We start from the raw sequence: 23,021 nt of genomic DNA, 5'->3' as shown, positions 1-23,021 counted from the left end.
TCCATGTGAGAAGGGCTAGAGGCAGAGGGTCCCTTCTCAAGATCTCAAGGGGACCACTGGGGTCCATAGCACATCCAGAAGAAAGATGCCATAAGAATAGAAGATACCACCAGTCATGTTTCTTCTAACATTTTATATTTACACAGTTCATAATATCAATGATGACCTCTAGGTCAGACATTTCCTGACACATTAGATCAGCTGGACTAAGACCTCCCAGGCCCTCAACTTCATCAGCTGGTCATTAAAAGCCAGAGAATCCCCAGCCTGAAGAGATCATTCATGCTTAATTAATAACAATAAACATATGTTTACTTTATACAAGAAATAGAGCATGTCCATTTCTCCAGTACATTAAATCCATCCAAACAGGGAGATTCCATGTTTGGAAAATACTATATGAAGTGTCATTCTCAGATCTCTGCTATCTAATCAACATGCAAGGAACTTGGGTGGTGAAATGACAACTTCACACAGTATAGCAAAGATTAACAGCCATGCTCTACTGTGGGAGGGAATGCGGTCTAGTGGTTAGCATAAAGACTAGCATCCTCAGGTTTCTGAGACTCTATTCTCAGCTCCATCGCCAGCTTGCTGGGTGATCAAAGACAAGTCACTTCACATTCCTTTACCTCCTCTTTCCCCTCTGAAAACTTGTATAACAATGTTAACTTATCTAACAGGTGTGTTATGGGATTGTAGTAGTATTCTAAAAGGGCTAGGAGATCCTTGGATGGAATGAGCTACAGAAACGCAAAATATTATCTGTAATATCAATCTTACCTCATTTAATGAACACAGGTGGGTTATACCTCCTAAACCATTACATTAAAAACCTGTCAGTAAGATCATACAGCAAGAGGAAAAAAATCAGTACACAGCCACATTCTATTCAGCACATCGGATACCAACAATCACATGTAAATTTCTCATATTTAATCTGTTAAAAACAAGCATCACCTTTTGTCTCAAGAGAGTGCCATGATCCAATAATTTTTTCAACAGAAAAACAAGTGGATTGGTGGGGTGAGGGGGGGGGAGAGGACAGTTTTACCAAGATGGCTAACATAAATGGGTCCTCTCGAATACTGAAATGAAAACACAGGATTGGAATACATCATGAAAAGATATGTAAGCACGTACACATATCCTGAAAATTAATACTCCACAGTCAAATAGATCATTAAGTTTCTCTGCCTAATTGTCTCTCTATTCCTCACTGTTTCTGACTTCTATAGACAACCTTTCTGCTATAGAACCTTAGCCAAAAAAACAAACTAAATTATAGAAAAGCCAATGACATCTCCATTCAGTCTAATTCTTTAGCTGCATTCCAGTGTTAATGTACAAATGATCTGGGACCATCTCAATACTATCTGTTTACTTAAAATTATCTTCCTTAGCTGATGCAGCAAACATCTTACTGATAAGAAACAAAAGCACCAACAAATATTCAAACGTATCACACAAATTATGAACAACAGTTAAAAATTCCACCAGTCATTTTCCTCTCTCACTAGGTGTTTTTCTCTTAGATATATGTTCTCCCTTCACTCCTGTTCAATTTATCTGCATTTAGACATAACTGATGCAAGTCTCAGTCTTGTTTTATGTTTATATGCCACTATGCTTATAGCCTATTTTCTAAAGTTTCTTTATTGTACTAATGTCTCAATAATAAAATCTATTGGTTTCTTTTCGAAGGTTAAAAAGAAATGAAAACACAAACAGATTCACAGGCATAAATGACAGTTTCCATTCTTTCTGCTTGTTCATTAAGCAGAATGCCTACCTTTCCCAGTAGTCATAATCTGCAATGATCCTGAGATGCTAATAATGAACACTGAGCTCTAAAAGCAGCCCTACAGTACATCTCTCAGTAACTTAAACACCAGTAAACTCTCCACCCTCCCAAACGGCTTCTCTGTGTGACCTAGCACAGACGACAACTGCTATTCCAAAATAAAAGCCTACTCTGCACTCAGCTGAGCAACATTTGTCCTCCTGAGACTGTTCTTTCACTTCCCTCTTTCTTTTAAAAGCGTCATGACATAAGAACAGGATCCAGTAGGACATTTGTCAAAAAGAAAACCCAGATCACTCCTGCCCGCTTTTCTGATTGTTTTCTAGAAAACTAACAGAGCTAATCTGAGGGGTCTATTTATGTCTTGTATGCCATGCTCAACACTGTTATTATTATTAGCTGTCTGTAGCTCCTAGGAGCCCTAGTCCTGGCCCAGGACAGCACTGTTTTATCAGAGCACATTATAAATTCAAAAGGGCATGACAAGGACCTTTACTGTCTTCTATATGCCCCAAAGGTAGGAGTCTATTTCCTTTCTCTCCTTTTTCAAGTGAATGCTCGGTTATAATTACATGAATTTTACTTTTCATCACCAAGGCAGCGAGATTCATAGAACACAAACCCGAATGGACAATTAAGCATGCAATGAAGTCTGAATCCAGGAAAACACAATGTGTTTGCTAGTTTAATCCTCTTGAGACATTACAAAAAGCATCCCCTTCAATTTTGTAATTTCCTTGTTTGTAAGTGGCTTGCTACACACACAACATCACAGCTGCAGAAACACTGCAGCACAGCAAATCTTCCCCTATGGTGTCAAAATAGCATAGTGGCTATAGTCTATAACTGGAATGGCAGAGGAAAGTCTAGAAAATTACTAGTTTTCACCTAATCATTTCCAACTTCTCAAGATCTTTATAAACAAACTGAGAAACAAAACAGGATTAATGCAAAGTGTAGGATGGGCAGATTAGACTAAGCATCCCCTTCACTGTAAATAACATTTAAGAGTATCTAAGAGTAAAATACATCTTTCTTCTCAGGCCTTTGGCTGGGATGGGTTTATTGTGTTCGCTATCAGTGGTGTTGTTTTATTATTAGTAAATTATTCTATTTTTCTTTGAAGGGGGATTAAGCAGGCTATTATTATTATATGATGAATGTCTGTGTGTGTAGTGGGCCCCATTCTAAACAGGAATCAAGAAGCAGCAGCTTGAGATTTGTATTATTAGTATAAAGCACTCAAAGCTGCTATGCTAAGGGAAAGCTATGTGGTAAACAATTCAGGTCACAAAAGTATGAACCCAAATCCTCAGGGTTTTTTTTAGCCCCATCCTTACAGGTAAAATTCAATTCAAAATCCATGAGGACTTTGCCTGAATAAGGAGCAAGGTTCAAACTGACACCTTTCTCCTCTGGCAAACTGTCGAAAGGCCACAGAAGTTTTTCTTGCATACCCCACTTATTGGTTAAAAGAGATTTCCCCCGTTCTGCACAGAGACAGGCGCCATCCTGCAGGGATGGGTACTGCGCTGCTAGCCCCTTTTCTCCTGGCAATAGCCACACTGATACTGACTGCTCAGAGCTTCCAGCTGTCAGACCTCCCACCTGGATTTCTACCGCCCCATCCATGAAGTGCCGAATCCAACCAGAGATCCTGTTTGGGGGTAGGGAGAGGAGAACATCTGGGCACCCCCCCAGTCACACAAGAAAAGGGGTTATCCTCCACGCATGGACCACTGTGGAACTATCTGGTCCTGAGGATGACTTCAAGATTTGGTGTATGGAGTTGAGATATAAAACATAGCGTTTAATGGCAAACAATATCAGATTGGAATTTCGTAATGATCAGTGGGATTAAAAATTATGTATCAAAGACTTTGTTTACCAACAGTTTTGTTCACTTATGACACGACTGTCATTTCCAATCGGTCTGCTTTTCTGAATAGGAGAAAATGACTACCTTGTAATATTGATCATTAACCTTTAGTCACTGCTTGATTGTGTCCTTAACCCGATCTTTTCTGAAACTTGAATTTAGAAGTCCGGGTAGTTAGAGCTTGATCCAAAGCTCATTGCAGTCAATGGAAAAACACTGATTTCAACAAGCTTTGGTTCAAGCCCTCCTAGGCCTAAATCCAGGAAAAGCAGAACAATAGGGATTTCTGAGAGTAAATTAAATCTACATTTATGTCCAAGGGCCTCCCTCCATTCCACATCCAATTAAAGACTATCATGCAACGCCATATGAAGACGGCAACTGACTAGGCCTGCAATTATTGGCTCTTTCATGCTGAAAATCTATTTCTCCCAGGGATACAAGTACATCTGCATAATTAGCAAAGGCAGTTACACAAAAAATAATTAGCTTGCTGAAAGCCAAAGAGGGGAAAAAACTGTAATTTTTGCCTCAAGAGGTTGACTAATTATATGTAAAAAACAAAACAGATACATCAAGAATCATCGAGAATTCCAACATTCACCTTAGCTCTATTTTCTGCCTGTAAGGCTTTCTAGTAACCTAGCAACATACTTACAAAGATGAAATCCTCCCCTCTGTCTGCTATATAAACAAAATCCACTTCAAATTACTATTCGGACCTTCTCTTCCTCTCCCCCCGGTCCGCCACACACAACTGTTGTTTTATTCATAATACTATTAAGTCTTAAATCAAAGTCCAGATTGACAGGGAACAATATGAAGTGTTTCTCAACATCAATTTGAGGAAATTGAGATGAATCACAGTGTGTAAAAAAAAAAATGCTGGAATTGTTATTTGGAAAAATATACAATGGCTCAAATTCTGATCACGGTTACACTGGTGTAAACCCACTGGCTTCAGTAGTGTTTCTCTAGATTTATATCAGGGTTACTGATAGCAGAACATATCCCATTATTTTGATCAGTGTTACTCGTAAACTGAATATCTCAGACTAAAAAATGTTGCTTATCTGCTATGAAATCTGTTTGTTCAAGACAGTCCTAAATGACTTACAGCGCACTTCCCAAAAAGTACTCTCAATATATATAAACTCTCACTCTAGCTGCTGATTTCTTTTACATAAACATCGGTGATCTGATAAATACATCTATATCCAAGTCAACATACTTTGAGAGCTAAAAGATGAGTTTCAGTTATAGTTTTCCATTGTCTGATTCTCTTGGCACATACCACTTTCAGTGAAAATCATCATTTCCTTTCTGCCTGCTTAATTCCCCTGCACATCAGTATAAGGCAGGCTTGACAACCATTTCTGAACCCTGTCATAGTTAACACAGGTCAGTGCTCCCGGGTGGCCAGGACTCTATTACGAACCGTCCCGTTCGCCAAACATACGCTCACAGCTACCCACCAGAGAGGCCTCAGGCATGGTTTCAAAACATGGTTCTAACATGTGTGGACATAGGTAACTTCATTTGTTCTCACCTGTCTTATAACCATGCTAGAAGGCCATGCTCTAACCCTGGACGATAGCAAGGCTAAAACAGTGGGTGAAATCCTGGCCCAACTAAAATCAATAGGAATTCTGCCACTGACTTTAGTGTTGCCAGCATTTCAATAGTTTTCTAACATGATCATCACAGGAATTTTCTGTCTAGACACATCGACATAAACCACGTTATAACAGTGATGTTTAAACATGGTGATTTCTGTAGTGAAGACAGGGACTTACTGTCTTCAAAAATGGCATTTAATCCTGTTTACAGGAATCTGTATGGAACAGTGGCTTTCAACCTTTTTTTATTTCCAGGACCCCAAAAAATTTCTATTGGAGGTGCAGACGCTTTGGAAATCTTAGGCATCATCTGCAGACTGCCAGGGGTCTGCAGAGCACAGGTTGAAAACTACTAGTGTAGAGGAAGTCTGAGGCTTTATCTACATGGAGCTTTTTCCCCATGACACGGCTGTAGCAGCCTGGGGGCTAATACTAGTGCAGACAAGCCACTGGTCTGGGCTAACTCTAGTACTGATGGAGCTGCATCAGCCCCACCATTATCCTGCTCAGATAATAGCGCATTTAAACTGCTGCCAGCTGACCTACACTCACACACTCCCACTATTGCAAGAGGAGAAACGCAGTGCAGACACAGCCTAAAAGGAGCAGTCTTCATGATGCTAAGGTAGACAGCCTGGCAATAAGCACTGCCATCTGCCAAACTCCAAAAGGGATCAGCAGATTCATGAAGCCGTTTCCTGTGAAAAGCTAAGCTTTGGGGTGCATATTATTTATTACCTTTTCCGTAAACTCAGGTGGATGTTGATAGCATCTCCTTTGTTCTAAAAGCAGGGATAAACGAGAACCTCTCTGGACAACAAGTCTGTCTTTAGGCCACAATGAAATGTGTGATCAAGGTTGAAGATAAGTTACATTTACTGTCTAATACCATTGCTAGAGGGCATTATCTGAACATAAAGATTTATTGCCCAAAGTTTGTTCATACCTTGGATAGAGAGAGGAAAGGAGGAGGCTGGAGGTGGGGTAGTTAGGCAGAGGGGATGAATCTGCCTACAACACCAGGGAAATTGAAAAGTCTGAGAATTTTCTTCTCAGTTAACTCACCACACTCTCTCACGCACAGGTGTTTTGCTTATACCTATGAGTAGTTATGCTTCCATTAAAAAAGAGCAAACATATTTAAAGTGGTGTTTTAAAAACAATAATCAAGAAAATAATATATTGTGTATGTTTAGTGAATCAGGACAAGGTGAATTTCAATAAGTCAAGAACAGTTATTTAGAAAAGACCCAGCTCTCTTCCTCCATTTATCTACTTCATGATACTTTCAGAGTTTTGGTGCCTGTAGCCATGGTACCTGAGGCACCTGTGAGACTACACAAAGGGCTGAGATGTTAAAGAATGTCCTGGGGACTAGAGAAATCTCCTAAGGGCCTGGGGTTAGGCAGGTTAAGGAGCTGATACCCTTCTCAGTTATATCCAGGGTATAATAATTACACAGCTAAAGTCTTGCTCTTGAAAACTGAAACGACTCCCCTTTTTCTACTCTCCAGCAAAACGTATTCTTAATGGTGACTCATTCCTTGAATACTAACTATTGTCCTAGCCATATAGGGTTGTGAGCCATCTGATTTTCTTCCAGAACTGCCCTTATATTATTCAGATAATCCACTTGCAAATTGAGCTTGTGGCATGTTAATAGGTTCCAAGGCAGCTTCCAATGGCAATGAATCATCACCATCTCACATCATTTCAGTGCAGTGGGGCTCTTTTGAGACAACGTGGTAACATGACATCACAACACCATGATGCACAAGTATGACCCATCAAACTCCAACAAGTGCCAGCACTGCATAGGACATAACCAGCTGAACTCTTTTTAAGAAGAACCTGCCTTAGATACATCCAGAGTCCACATTAGCATCTCTCATTAAGACATAATGGACCCCATTCATCCACATTCATGGAAAAAAGGGGTAAACAGTCAGGTGGCAAAATTTGCAGATGATACAAAACTACTCAAGATAATTAAGTCCCAAGCAGACTGTGAAGAGCTACAAAAGGATCTCTCAAAACTGGGTGACTGAGCAACAAAATGGCAGATGAAATTCAATGTTGATAAATGCAAAGTAATGCACATTGGAAAACATAATTCCAACTATACATATACAATGATGGGGTCTAAATTAGCTCAAGAAAGAGATCTTGGAGTCATTGTGGATAGTTCTCTGAAAACATCCATTCAATGTGTAGTGGCAGTCAAAAAAGTGAACAGAATGCTGGGAATCATTAAGAAAAGGATAGATGATAAGACAGAGAATATATTGTCTTTACATAAATCCATGGTATGCCCACACCTTGAATACCGCATGCAGATGTGGTCGCCTCATCTCAAAAAAGATATATTGGTCTTGGAAAGGGTACAGAAAAGGGCAACAAAAATTATTAAGAGTATGGAACAGCTTCCGTATGAAGAGAGATTAATAAGACTGGGACTTTTCAGCTTGGAAAAGTGATGACTAAGGGGGGATATGATAGAGATCAAGAAAATCATGATTAGTGTGAAGAAAGTGAATAAGGAAATGTTATTTACACCTTCTCATAACACAAGAACCAAGGGTCACCAAATGAAATTAATAGGCAACAGGTTTAAAAGAAAAAAAAGGAAGTGTTTTTTCATACAATGCAAAGTCAGTCTGTGGAACTCTTTGCCAGAGGATGTTGTGAAGGTCAGGACTATAACAGGGTTCAAAAAAGAACTAGATAAACGGAAGATAGGTCCATCAATGGCTATTAGTCAGGATGGGCAGGGATGGTGTCCCAAGCCTCTGTTTGCCAGAAGCTGGGAATGGGCGACAGAGAATGGATCACTTGATGATTACCTGTTCTGATCATTCCCTTTGGGGCACCTGGCATTGGTCACTGTTGCAAGACTGGATACTGGGCTAAATGGACCTTTGGTCTGACCCAGTATGGCCCCTCTGCGTTTCTTTGTCTAACTTCACTGGCATTAATTAAGTTAGATCGAGGTGAATTCACCCCAACTTATCCTGGTCATTCAATAGATTGAACTAAATTTAGAGTAACTTGGTGAACCATTGCAATGTTTGATAAAGGTGTAAATTTTTCCTTCTAGATATAGACAAGAACATTGGTTCTCAGTTACATTCTTCTGAACACCAAAAAACATCCTCTATGGTGAAGAAACTTCAGATTCTCCTCCACTGTAAACAAACACAATTTCCCCCATACTCAGCTTAGTGTTTTATCCCACTCCAACACACAATGAAGTGCATGAACTAGACTTCACCATTTTGGAATGAGGCATTTTTTAACATTTTGGGATGAGGCACACAACTTATTTTATGAATTTCCACAACACTGATAATTCACCCAAAAATGGAGACCATCACAGTATTCTACTTACCACCTGCACCCTGGATCATGTTTCCAGATTTTTGGACCTCATCGAATTTTGTAAAAATTACATTCAACCTGTTTGAAAGTTAAAGAAAATGCATTACATAATGAGTAACCAAAGTGAATTACTGTGCCCCTGTAACTTAGAGTGCTAATTAAGGGACTAATTCTGCTCCCACTGAAGTCAATGGGACTTTTGCCATTGACTTCTATGAGAACAAGATGAGGACCTAAACTATTTTATGTATGACATATAGATACAATATTTGATTATTAATAAACAAAGAGGAATCAGAGAAAAGACAGAGACTCCAGGTGACACATTATAGGCAGGACTTGTAGCACTGCTATTATTAAAGTTGCCATTCCCATTACAAAACCCTGTTTCCTGTTGCTTATGACTTCGCTGTACTTTAACCATTTGCAGAATTGTTGATAAAGGAGAAATCTTGGGTTTTAAAGAACATTCTTGTTTGGCCTTGACATTTCTTTTCTGTTCCTGCCTTGTTTTCACCTTGGCATTTGCACTGCAGCAGGAGATCTTTAGCCCAGCACAATATGCCAGCCTATGGAGTTGAGTCCTCAGAGAGACTGTGGCAGACCTTTATGAGGGTGCACACGGAGGCCGGGGGAGATACTGCAGCCTACACAGCCCCCACACATACCAGATCTTGATGAAACAATTCCTTCCCAAGCTTCCCTTGGGCTAATGCAGCTCCACTCCACCCCTGCTTGGCCCAGGGACTAATTGGCACAACCTGACCTTTAATGTCTAAAACATTCTACCAAGCAAAACCAAAAAACTTCTCACTATGCCAAGCATTCATTGCACATAATACACACACGCTGTAAGCTGGAAAGCAAAGCACAGAACAATTCATTGCAACTCATACTAGCCCATTTTATAGACATGGAAGTTGAGGCTGTGAGGTTAAGAGACAATAATATAAATTATAATGATCCCTGATGGGCTGCAAAAAGTCCCTTGTTCTGGAGTTTTAGACTGTGCACGTTGCAATGGTCAGAGTGTCAATAGACCCTCTTCTATCAATGAGCACGCTAACAACATCCTGAGTCCTATGACAACCTGCCCTTGGAAAGCAAGGGGAACCATACCTTGTGACAGCAAAGACCACACTGGCCCTTTGCCAGGAGCCAGAGCACAACATCAACATTTATCAAACTTGTTTAAAAAATCAGATCTGAATGCACTTCTCCAGAATCTTTGCTAGTACTTATTCCATCCTTGACAATGACTAGAAGGTACTTAGTGTCTGAGATCCCCACCAATGAAAATCTAAACAATTCACAGGACCAGGACAGAGAAAGATCAAACTTTGGTGCAAACTCATCTATCTGTGGGTCTCTGCCAGCTGAACTGTATCTTCTCATGCCCACCTTTAAGACTCTGCCTGCGTTTGTTCCCACTTCCACCTACCCACCTTCTCATGCCCCTCACCCCTCCACCTCTGCTCGCCTAATCACTCCGTCTTCTCCACCAATCTCAGCTCTGACTTATTATGCTGCCCCAAAGCTTACATCCGCTTCCTGCTTCCCCTGCACTACACACACATACGCTCCCTTCCCGTTCCTCTTTCATATGCCTCCTTCAGATCCACTTCTTTCTCAAAGACTTCCGGCAATTATCGCCTCTCTATGTCTCTTTACTACTTGGTCTCATCTGTGGAACCCTGTATTCCACTGATCTAAGCCAGGGCCTTATCCTATGTGGTGCTAAGCACCCTGAGTGGGGGAAGCTCATATACTCAGCATTTAGCCCCACTGGACATTTTTATGGACAGATTTTCAAAGGAGCTCTGGATGTTTTCATGATTTTTTTCAATTTGAATGAAAATAGTGTCCCAAATTCTCCATGGGGTTGCACTAGCATAAATGATGGAAATAGTTAGCCCATGGAGCTTTTAAACGTATTTAAATGTTCCCCTGTATTGCTATGAACCCTTGAAGGTGGGAACCAGAAAGTGAAACTGACCAGTCTAGTGTCACCTTTCAAACTGAATGAGGAGCAAAAAGTAAACAAACTGCATAAACTGACGTCATACTGTCCAGGAGTTTAAGTCTGAAGGGACAATTATGATAATTTAGTTTGACCTCCTGCATACAACAGGCCTTCAAATTTTACACAGTGATTCCCATATCAAGCCCAATAACTTGTGGCTTTTCTAAACTGGAATTTTATTTCAGTTTTCAAAATAATCTAAGGTATCATTATGCAGACAAGACTAATACACGCAAAACTGTTTGGTTTAAATAGACAGTGTTGCAAGTTCTCACAACTATACTGCATCTCCCAACATTTGCTAAAGGTAATAATTGGAGATATATCAATCTCCTAGAACTGGAAAGGACCTTGAAAGGTCATCTAGTCCAGCCCCCTGCCTTCACTAGCAGGACCAATTTTTGCCCCAGATCCCTAAGTGGCCTCCTCAAGGATTGAACTCACAACCCTGGGTTTAGCAGGCCAATGCTCAAACCACTGAGCTATCCCTCCCCTGTTTTTTGTAAAGCCCCAGCTCTTGGAAGAAGTGATTACTTGAGGATCTCAGCTTCCATTTAAAACAGAAGTAAGTTTCTAACCCTTATGGTTGTAGAGAAAAATCTTGAAAATATGGCCCAACTGAACCTTAAAGTTTCAAACACCAGGAGGTAAATATAAAGAAAACAACATGTATCATTGTTTTAAAGATCTCACAATTGCTGAATATATGTTTTTTACCTTGCCAATCTCCTTTTAACTGGGTGTCCATTTACCAGTCTAAACTGGCTGCTCCATAGTCATAGATTCTAAGGCCAGAAAGGACTATTATGATCATCTAGTCTGACCTGAGGCATAACCCAGGCTATAAAACTTCCCCAAAATAATTCCTAGAGCAGATATTTTAGAAAATCATCTAAAAATTGTCAGTAACGGAGAATCCACCATGATCCTTGGTAAATTGTTCCAATGGTTAATTATTCTCACTGCTAAAAATTTACATCTTATTGAACACTTCTGCCTTTTCTGCATTATTATTGATAATTCTATCATTTCCATCTAGCAATGGACCAATACCATTACCAGGTTTCTTATTGTTCTTAATACATTTAATATACATGCAAGACCTATGGAGTCCAGAGGAAGTAACCAGGCAGAATGTTGCAACATAAACACATTACCATTTGAATTACAAGAAACCCACAGATCACTACACCTTCCTTCATAGGTCCAGTTACACCCTAACCACACCAAGAAATCTGTTATCTACACCAGGCATTCAGATTCCACAGAATATGCTCCAGGGAGAAAGTCTAGGATACACACCTTAACACACTCAAAACTGCCACGCAAGGACACGCCGGAAAAGTAGATCGCATCATGGAACTGGCCACCCAAACACCCCGAGAAAACCTACTTCAATACAGAAATTAAACCCCCTCTGACCACACACCCCTAGTTGTCACCAACCACCTCACGCTGGAACCCATATAGGATATCATCAAACCACCACATTCTGAGAGAAATCTTTCCTGAACACCCTCTTCTGGCCTTCAAGCAACCCCCCAACCTCTCTAAGCTCATCATCAGAAGCAAACTTCCCACAGACCAGGACACACCAACTCAAAGCAGCACCAGACCCAGTCAGAAGAACAGATGCAAAACCTGCAGACATATCTCCACTGCTTCAATGGTCAATACCACCCCAGAACACGCATTTCAAGAGCCATGGGTCCCATACATGCCTATCATCCACATGTGGTGTATCTCATCCAGTGCACTAAATGCTCCACTAGCAACTATATGGATGAAGCCAGACAATCACTACTTTCTCAAATGAACTCACACAGGAAAATGATAAAAAGACAAACAAAACCACCCTAGCACCTGTGGGTGAGCACTTTTCATTAAGCGATCACTCTACATCTGACCTCATCCTCAAAGGAAACCTGCACAACACTTTCAAAAGACAAACCTGGGACCTTAAATTCATAACTTTGCTACTCACTAAAAATCATGATCTGAATAGAGACACTGGATTTACGGTTTATTACAACAATCGGTAACGCACTAACAAACCTCCCCCAGTTGCCTCCCCCTCCCCTTTCTTTCCTCCCGATGACAGGAGAGGTGTTAGCGAGCCACTTCACCTTTAATGGTCCCTTGAAATATTAACTACTTATGCTAAACAATCTGTTCCACCTTGTATTTAGCCGTGACACACTGAGTCAGTTTCCGAGGCCTGAAAAAGAGCTTGGTGCAAGCTCCAAAGATTTGTCTCTGGGTATGTCTACGTAGCAATTAGACACCCATGGCCAGCCTGTGCCTGCTGACTCGGGCTTGCAGGGCTCCAGCTGCGGGGCTGTTTCACTGTTGTGTAGACATCTGGGCTCTGGTTGGAGCCCAGGCTCTAGGACCCTGTGAGGTGCGAGGGTCCCAAAGCTCAGGCTCCCGCCTGAGCCCACAAGTCTATACAACAGTGAAACAGTCCCAGAGCCTGAGACCGAGTTGGCTGGCACGGGCCAGCTGTGCATTTTTCTTTGCAGTGCAGACATACCCTCCCTCACCAACACAAGCTGGTCCAATGAAAGATATTACCTCACCCACCTTGTCTCTCTAATGTCCTGGGACCGACACAGCATACATTTGAGAGTTACATTTTCTAGGGCTTATGTAATATTTTTTAAATACTTTCCACAGATGCTATGGCGCCAATCCTGCAAACACTTACATATGTGCTTAACTTTCTGCAGGTGAATAGTCCCTATCAACTTTACTCCGTTGAGTAAAGTTAAGTGCATGCAAAGTGCTTGCAGGATTGGAGCTTAAGGGCCCAATCCCACAAAAAGACTTGCATGCGTAGTCCCTAAATGCAGCAATAATGAAAAGAAACCAAGAAAGGCAGAAAGAACGGGTATTCTTAACTCACCGAGACTGTGGTAATCCTTTTTTACTGAGATCTGCCCTTACACGTTCACCTACATGTCTGTAAATTTCCACTAGGCTGTTTATTGCTGCATCTCGAACCTAAATAGTAAAGAAGAGATTTAATAGAAATTAATCATCTTTTTAATTTTTAATATTATTTCCTCAGACAAGCCAAAAAAGCAATATATCCATTTCTCAGTCACAATGGCTCCCATGATTTTTTGCATAATAAGTAATAGTAATAGTACTTATGTAGTGTTTTTCATCCACAGATCTCAGACGGTGATAAGTATCAGTAGGCTACTAATGAGGAAACTGAGGCACAGCGCATCAAAGTGACTTGCCCAAGGGCAGATGGCAAGTCAGTGGCAGAGCTCTCCAGCCTCTGTGCATGCAGTAAATCTGCTCAGCCTTATAAAATTCCACTCAGCCGTTCATATAGGATGGGTACATTTTCTGAAGGCTGAACATAATATTCTTTTTTTCTTCTTTATGACCATCATGGTAAAGGTGAATGAACAGATTTTGTAGATCTGTGCTAGTAGATCTAGCTTGTAAGATGGCACTAAATCAGGAGGGGCACCTCTTTGCATTATAATTTTGCCTATGTTGATCTAATAGCATGAGGAAAGAAGTAATTTTGATATCAATTGCATAAACGTCCTTCCATGTCAAGAAATCAGGCGTGCTCAGTAACTGAAATCCTTGACTTTCTATCCTTAGATTCCAATCTCCTAATGAAAATAAAATGCCACGGAACTACCACTGCAAAATTGCCTTGGCTACAGGCTCCCTCCAGATCCATGATATAGACCCAGACTATGTTACCGAGCAAGGGAAGAGTCACTGCTGCAGATGTAGGTGTAGACAGAGAACGGTAAGAGAGTAACAAAACCCCTAGTATCTCTACTACAGAACAGATTTCAGTACGACATTAGTACCGCAGCAGATCAACTATACCAACAAACTAATCATGTTTTTTACATGCTCTGGGCTGATATTGTTAATGCAAGGCAACTGATACCAGGGCAATAGGTGCCTCACAAACACCAGGGGGATAGTCTAATCTCGGCATAGCTAGGGTAAATGATTGATGTGGATTCTTGGCAGAACGTAAAGTAAGAACTTTGCATGTAAAAAAAGATATTTTCTGGTTTGCAAGAGATGTACTCAGCAGCCAGCTGAACTATATCGCCCCGGCATCTGCATGGACAGAAGAGACCTAAGCCCAGAACCGGGTAAGCCACTGCCCTCCATCAGGCTCTGCAGGTGGGGAGGGTGTGCTCCGGAAGATGCCTGCAATCCCTCTCTCCCTGCAAAGTTGTGGGGAAGAAATGCTCACCACTAGCATTAACTTACCTACGCTGCCCTCCCCAATGTCCAACACACACCCCTCAGCCAAGGAGGGGGAGGCCCAGAGGCGGCAGCTGGTGGGGGATCCCCTGGCAATATGGCTGCAGTAGAAAGATTGCCAAGGAGACAACAGCCAGCATGTGGCACAGCACCTCAACTGCTGCTCACACTTGTCTAGCTCTGTCCTCCCACTGCAGAGCTTTCCCCTAGCAGGGTCTCTGCTTTCTCCCAGGCCCCTGAGTTCTGGCCCTCCTGCCCCAGGGGCTTTTAGTCATTTTCCTCTGCCCTTGTCAAGTCTTCTTTCCTTTCCTCTCTCCCTCCTGAGCTCATTCCATCTCTCCCACCGTACCGCCATTCACCTCTTTCCCCTCCTATTCTCCCCTCTCCTCCTACCTAACCCCATATTTCCCCCTCTCAGGCCCCAGCATCCCCTTTTCCCCCACATGCTGCCAGTCCAGTGCCCCCTTCCTCTTCGCCTCTCCTGGCCGGGCTCTGCACAGCACTTCTTCCCGCCATCCCCATGGCAACCGGCAGGTGAAGCACTATGCTGCAGCACCACCTATGCGGAGGGGAGGGCAGGAAGCAACCACAGGAGTTCTCTGCCCCTGGAGCCTGAGCCCTGGCACAGAAGGTGGAGAGGACGAATGGCAGCCCTGTGCATGCTGAGGGGCACCTCTCTGCCCTCCCTCCCCCAATTCCTTACTCAGCCGTCTGTCTGCCCCGTCAACTGCCGCTGTGTCTCCGGGCGCAACTGCCCCTCTCGCCAGGTTCTGGAACCAAGGCCAAACTCAGGATCCTACTGGCCTTCAACATTCCACCAGAGCTTCCCTTTACACCTCGGACCAGTGGCTGATGGGAGCAGCTGCACAGGGCTGGCACGCTGGAAATGTACAGGGCAATGGACTCTGCTCTCAGACACAGAGATCCTCTAGGCCAAACAAAGTCATTGGCCAAAGTCAGCAGAAGTTGGTGACATCCACCCCATGTTTGGCTTTTGGCCAAACAGAGGGCATTCCTTTAGAATCCTTGATCTTGTAATCTTCAACCTTTCGCTGCACTCCCCCACAGGGTGCACTGGTAGAAAGGACTCTCGAGTACTTGACAAAGTCACGGGCAGCCTCTTATTCTGTCATACTCAATTCCCTAACCGGTAGAGGACCATTGGTGTGGTCTCCGAAAAGACCCTCACATTCAGTGCCCCTGCTCTGCTGCCAGGTTGTCAGCCATCTAAGGATCAAGGACAGAAGATAACCCAATGACAAGATGAAACTGATGTGCGAGATGAAGTTAGGAGGAATCTCCCATAACCATCCGCTCAGTTGCAGAGACCCATTTAACCAACCCTACATAAAGGGATGCATCCAGTATGGTGTACAGGGGGTGTACGCCTTTCTGGCCAATTTAGGAGGTTATTTTAGGCCCAGTTAAAGACTGAGGAGCTGCAGCGATTGCTGAAGGACAACAAAGAGTCCTGTGGCACCTTATAGACTAACAGACGTTTTGCAGCATGAGCTTTCGTGGGTGAATACCCACTTCTTCGGATGCAAGATGTATCCACAGGATTCTTTGTTGCTTTTACAGATCCAGACTAACACGGCTACCCTTCTGATGCTGAAGGACAGTGTACATGGAGTGGGACAGATCTCAGAATGAGATCAGAAGTGAAAGTCCTCTCTCTCTTTCTTGGACAAACCTTCTTTAATGGGTCACCATCTTTACATGTGCTGTAACGAGGAGCTAAAAACAAGGGAGAGCATGGGGCTCCTGTAGAACAAACATTAAAAGAGTAAATATGACACAACCCAACCTATCTACATAGAGAATACCAAGGTCCAGCATCACATGCTATCAGCCTGAGTAAGGCACAAGTTACAAAACAAAGCAAAGCCATAGGTGAGTCGGCATGAACATGCCAGGAATTCTAGGGCTTTCTTTGAGCCCTGTTACGTTGTAGAGGTGGCAGGAGCGAGCTAAGACCTGACTAGCCCTTAAAACAAGAAAGCCTCACTGGTTCCCATTGCATGGAGTTGAAGAGAGGCCACTGATCCTGCTACAAACAAAGGAAGGACGAGCAGATCTCGTCCCCTCAGCTGAAGATTTGATCACTGCTGCCTGTTCCTCTTAGAGGTAATGAGGGGATGAAGATTCCAGAGCAAGACTCTGAGGTAAACACTTTCACAGCTGGGAGAGGGGAGCAGGTGATGGGAGGCTGAGTTTAATGGAATGACATATAAGGTTACTTGGATGTGAACATGTTTGCAGGATCATGGCCTAAATAAATACTCATGGCATATAAGATGGGGTGACCATGGGGCAAACATAAGTATAAATCTTGGCTGTATCGATAGCGGCTTTTCTTTATTTATAATAACACAATTTTTTTAATGCTTTTAAGTTTTTTATGTTAAAATCCTTTAGACTCCTGTCCTCAATCAGAACAGTCTAAACGCAGATAACTAAACAGCCGTATCAAGAGTTTACTGGGATAAGGGAAATTGCTAAACGATCACTCAAAAACAATGTTAGTTAAAAAAAAAAAATCCTCCGCTTGTAAAAAGAAAACCCTCAACAATACAACTCGCATCTTTGTAGCAAAGCGAAGCAAAGCAAAACAAAAAACCCTGCATGTTTCCCTGCTTCTGCTATATCTCGTTCAGCCAACAGAGGACAGTGTTGATCAACATTCTGCTAATGCAGCTTTACAACAATAATTCTCAGAGGGAAGAAAATAAGCAACTGGAGATAGAGAAAAATGTGTTATCAGATCACAAGGTCCATCCCTCTCCCTCCACACTACCCCGTCTCCCCTCCTCCCCAGGAAGGACAGGATCTAGTGGCCCCTAACAGAGGAAGCATCATTTATTAAACTGACAGCGCACTTGATCTTAGCCAAATGGGTTAGTGTTTTTCACTACTGAGAAGATTTAAAAAGACACCCAGGCACAGTAGTTTATGTTTGACTATTGTGGGGTTTTGTTGTTGGTTTTGTTTTTGTTTGGGCAGGCCAGGCTACACCTCTCTTCCCCGCAAGCACTGCTTTGGGGAGACTCTGAAGGCCAATGAGGAAATTCGAGATTGTAAGATGTACTAGGCACCAACAGGAGTGTGCAGGGGTGTGAGGGTTGCTCCCCTCACACGCTTGCTGGTTGCTCTAGCAGCGCACACAGAAGAGAGAGAGAGAGAGAGAAGACGTGTTCAAACAATCACTGCATGTGCACTGAGCGAGAGACCTGGAGCCCATCTCTCTCCCCTGCCAGTCCATCCCCTGCCCAGGGTTTGAAAAGTCAGTACTGGAAGAGAGTTTGGATCCCCATTCCCCCTCCCTTTACCACCTCTCAGGGGTAACCAGCTCTTCCTCTTAGCCTCTTATACCAGCGAAGGGAACGCTCTCTCCCACCCAACTCCTCACAGCAGCTAGGGGAGAGCCCCAGCAGTCGGGAGTGGGAGGGGGGAGGAGAGACCTACCCAAATCAAGAATCACGAGGCACCTATTCTCCAACCGACCACCCAGCCCAACACCACATCCAACCACCCAACCACCAGCCAGAGACAGCTGCCAGGTAGGGGCATACCTAGAGGAGCATCCATGATGCAAGGGGGAGTGAGACTCATGGTGTGATGCGAGCAAGAGAGGGCAATTTCCAATGACCGGGAACCAGGAAGTTGCCAAGAGCTGCCCCATATAACAACACTATCTCACATTGTCCTTTCCCTTGTCTTCCCTTCCCCACCTTCTCCCTTCCCGTTTCCTACTTTCACTTGTTGTGTCTTGTTTCCAATTGGATTGTAAGCTCTTCAGGGCAGGCTTTGCCTCTTCCTGGCCTTAGTAGAGCACTTAGAGAAACTGGGCCCCCATCCTTCTCAGGGTGAGGGGCACTACAGCAATGGAAATCACTCTAATGGAGTTGGGAGAGGATACACGTATGGACTTGTTGAATTCTCTGGGGGAGAAGGAAAGGAGGACTGGGATGATGGATTTGTTCAGAGGGAACAGCGCTATTTTTACACAGGGAGTTGGAAATGTATCACAGATTTTGGTAGGATATTTCTGAGGAACTTCCTTATAAAAACTCTCGTCTAGCAGCACATCACTGCCAATTCCCTGATTAGGACACTGGTTCCCCTCTGAACCAGCTCTTAGAACACAACACAATAGAGCACATGGCACTAAGCAAAGATAGACTGGATTCATGCATCTCTTTCATATCTTCCCTTGAATTTACTCAGACGGCCAGAGCCCCAATATCCCATGCAACTCACACTGCTGCACAAGGAGTTAACTAGTGTCATGATTTCAGTCTTTTAGGATTTGACTCTCTTATTAATTATTTTGGTGACACCAATATAAACCCTGAGCAACACCAGTGAAATCACTTCAAATTTACCATAGAGTCACTGAGAACAGAACTAGGAATGCCCTAAAATCACAGTATGCAAAACTAAACCAAGGCTTTTCATACAGGCTTTTTCAACAGCCGGCACTAAGCACACACAGTCAATGTACCATTCAGAACTTAGAGCCCTGCTTATTGTGAGTGGCAATCAGACCCCCTCTCCCTGCCAGTAAATATGGAATTTAACATCGAGTTTCACCAAAGACTTACCTGGCTGTTTGGATCTCCAAGTAAGTTACATATATGTGGCACAATCTTACTCAGTGTTAAACTCTGAGCTCCGGATCTAGGAGAAAACAAAGTGCATAAGTATGAATTTGTTTGGTTGGTTTTTTAAATGTAAAACACTTGGAATCAAGTAACGCAGGTCTATGACAGGTCCTGACTTACACGTTGAGGGTTGCAATAAGGCAGAGGCAAATCCCTTCTCTCGTCCGGAAATTCTTGTGTTTGAATCCTCCCAACAGTCTATCCCACACGTACTGCAGAAGACAGAAAAGAGGGTGGAAAGGGAAGAAGAAAAAGAGTGGGTGGGGTTTTCTTTTCCAGCCCTGGCACAATTTATCAGCCCTTGGGTTTAAATATAAACTCTGTGCCCACACACAAGAGACTAGGAGGATTTCTTGGTGGGAGCTCCAGGATGACTGTATTAATCTCAAAGGTGACTAATCTTTTGTTCTTTGTTGAGCCTTTCAGTAACTCACTGTTAGCTAACATAACACTGGTTTACCAGCACATACCCACCAACTCCCAAGGCACAGCACCTCTGACACCTGCGACTGCCCCTCCTATAGTGGAGCCCTGGCTAATGCTCAAACACACCCATCTCCCAGCTGTGCCCCTGCTTCATGTACCATAGAGCTCTGGGCTGCGGGATAGGGAAGCACAAGCATCAGCTAGTGAGCATTTAAACAGTGGGGGATGCTGTGTTCATCCCTGCCTCTCTTTCTGCCCTAAAATCTCAGGAGGGCAAGGCTCAGAAACGGGTGCTCTCCTGGACAAGCCAGTAGAGCTGGAGAGCATGTTTACAGAGCACCTTTCATTTCCAAAAATCCCAAAGAATCTTTCCAAACTATACATGTGCATCACCATTGAAATGAGATAGGTAGAGTTTCAGTAACAACTGTGAGGGAAGTGGGAAAATACTGGCCAGGGGCAAACCCCTTATTTTACAGAAAGTATCAGAGGATCATTAACACCCATGAGAACAGAAAGGTCCTGGATTATATAGTAGTAATCTGAAAGATCCACACCCAGTAAATTATGTGGCTCTCAGTGGATCTAACTCAGAAGAGGAATAAATCAATTTCACTCCACTGGGATTGGAACCTAAAGTTTAGAAGATTAACCAACCACCCCTCCCAGATCTAACTGCAACTGGTCTGAACATGATCCATTCTTCATAACCACCTTGGGAGATTATCCTGTGGACATGGAGACAACAGGCCAGGCCATGGGGGAAGGTGAGTTTATGGCAGGTCATAAATACAGATTCCGACATAGGTTCTTTGGGAACACACGCAGTGTATTCCAAATGAGTCATTGCCGTACCTGAGGATTAGTAGCTTGTTCCATAATTTTTAGCAGCAGAGCCTGATCCTGCTCCCGCACTGAGTCTTTAGCATCTCCCAGCCTGTCAAGTAAACTTGGCAACACTGGAAAAAACAAAACACCAAAGTCTATCAGAAAAGAAGCTACAGAGTTTAGCAGTTAAAATCACACACACACACACTTCAGCAAAGCAGAGAGAATCCTGGGACATCACTAACCCACAATGTAAAGTGTGTCCCCACTCACTTGTCTGTGATGGCAGGTGCTGAGCACCCATAATTCCCATTGATGTCAATGGGAATGGACAGCACTCAGTGCCTCTCATGACTGAGATCTTGACAGTTCTGCATTAATTAAGATGTAATCATTATGACAGTGGCACTCTGTGACGGCTAAGAGAGAACAAAGCAGCAATGTACAGTAACTCCTCACTTAAAGTCGTCCCGGTTCACGTTTCGTTGCTGATCAATTAGGGAACATGCTCGTTTAAAGTTGTGCAATGCTCCTTTCTAATGTCGTTTGGCTGCCTGCTCTGTCCACTGCTTGCAGGAAGAGCAGCCCGTTGCAGCTAGCTGGTGGGGGCTTGGAACCAGGGTGGACCAACAGCCCCTCTATCAGCTCCCCACTCCCCTAAGATCCCTGTGCTGCAGCCGCCCAGCAGGCTATCAGTCATCATAGCTGTGAACCGTATTAAATTGTTTGTTTAAAACGTATACTGTGTGTATATCTATAAAATATATATTTTTGGTCTGGTGAAAAAAAATTCCCTGGAACCTAAACACCCGCCCCCGCAATTTACATTAATTCTGATGGGGAAATTGGATTAGCTTAACGTCGGTTCACTTAAAGTCGCATTTTTCAGGAACACAACTACCACGTTAAGCGAGGAGTTACTGTAGTAGCATGGGACCATCCTTGTTGCAGAGGCTGGCAATTAAGGCAGCAGGGGCGGCTCTAGACATTTCGCCGCCCCAAGCACGGTGGCATGCCGCGGGGGGCGCTTTGCCGGTCGCCGGTCCCGCAGCTTCGGTGGACCTCCCGCAGGCGTGCCTGCGGAGGGTCCGCTGGTCCCGCGGCTCCACCGAAGCCGCGGGACCAGCGGACCCTCCGCAGGCACGCCTGCGGGAGGTCCACCGAAGCCACGGGACCAGTGGACCCTCCGCAGGCATGCCGCCGAAGGCACCCTGCCTGCCACCCTCCTGGCGGCCGGCAGAGCACTCCCCGCGGCATGCCGCCCCAAGCACACACTTGATGTGCTGGGGCCTGGAGCCGCCCTTGTAAGGCAGAAAGTACTGCAGAGGCAGAGTGGTCTCCAGAATGAGAATGGGGACCATGAGGCTATTCAGGGGAGCAGTGGGGAAGAACCCAGAGATCTCTCCCAAATTAAAAAAAAATATATTCACAAAAACCACGGGACACTGAGAATGCACTAGTGGCTCCCATGCTTTGCAGACAACTGTGCAAATTCTCCAGACACAGATCTGTGCTGAACCAGACAGTGCCCTCTCCTACTCAGCTGGTTAATGTCAAATCCTCCATGGAATTTAGGCTGTGCTCCTATGACTAGGTTTTGGTTGGGGGCTCTGCTGGCTCCGTAGAGGATGAGAGCATACTCAGCAATAAGGGGACTCAGCACAGAGGCTAATCGTTTAGGGCCAGAGTCTGTCACTTTTACTCATGCTATTTGAGTGGCAGAAGCTGCGAAGTACCAGTCCTGATGATGCAGCTTCCGTGGTATATGCAATGTTAACAAAATAATTCAGATTAGTGACAGTGGACCATATTTCTGCTTCTTCATTACAGCCAAGTAACCTTCTTTAAATGAATGAGGCTGTCACAGCGTGAGTGAGGGCAGAATTTGGCCAATATATTTCAGGTGGGCTAACGATCCCTTATCCTTTACCTGTGCCTATCTGAGCTTTAAAGCGATCCTGTAACCGTGACACTAGTGCAGACAGGATGTCCATCCCCAGCAGAACCACCTGCAAACACACAACAACAAAGACAGCAAGTTAGCATGCAGTCAGGCACAAGACACCAGGATAGGCAAGACTGAAGGGTTTCCCACTGCAGAAGCAATGCTGGAAAAAATGTGTTCATAAAAGAGAAACAAATC

General features: G+C 43.6%; 1 protein-coding gene across 9 annotated transcripts in view; it reads right to left on the bottom strand.

Moving 5' to 3' along the window:
• The window catches only part of CLASP1 (cytoplasmic linker associated protein 1), a 261,914-nt gene that overhangs the window by 164,860 nt on the left and 74,033 nt on the right, over window positions 1–23,021 (bottom strand). For all 9 annotated transcript variants that reach the window (XM_039493734.1, XM_039493735.1, XM_039493738.1 and 6 more), the window contains exons 3-8: window positions 22,809–22,887; window positions 20,906–21,009; window positions 19,745–19,836; window positions 19,565–19,640; window positions 13,609–13,706; window positions 8,691–8,758 (exon numbers count right to left, since the gene is read on the bottom strand). In XM_039493734.1, the coding sequence (XP_039349668.1) occupies window positions 8,691–8,758; window positions 13,609–13,706; window positions 19,565–19,640; window positions 19,745–19,836; window positions 20,906–21,009; window positions 22,809–22,887 (517 nt within the window). The remainder of the gene's footprint in view (window positions 1–8,690; window positions 8,759–13,608; window positions 13,707–19,564; window positions 19,641–19,744; window positions 19,837–20,905; window positions 21,010–22,808; window positions 22,888–23,021) is intronic.

Source organism: Mauremys reevesii, linkage group 11 (assembly GCF_016161935.1).
Source record: "Mauremys reevesii isolate NIE-2019 linkage group 11, ASM1616193v1, whole genome shotgun sequence".
NCBI lineage: Eukaryota > Metazoa > Chordata > Testudines > Geoemydidae > Mauremys > Mauremys reevesii.
The sequence above is the reverse complement of the archived record's forward strand: the minus strand, read 5'-3'. Positions and strand labels throughout refer to the sequence as shown.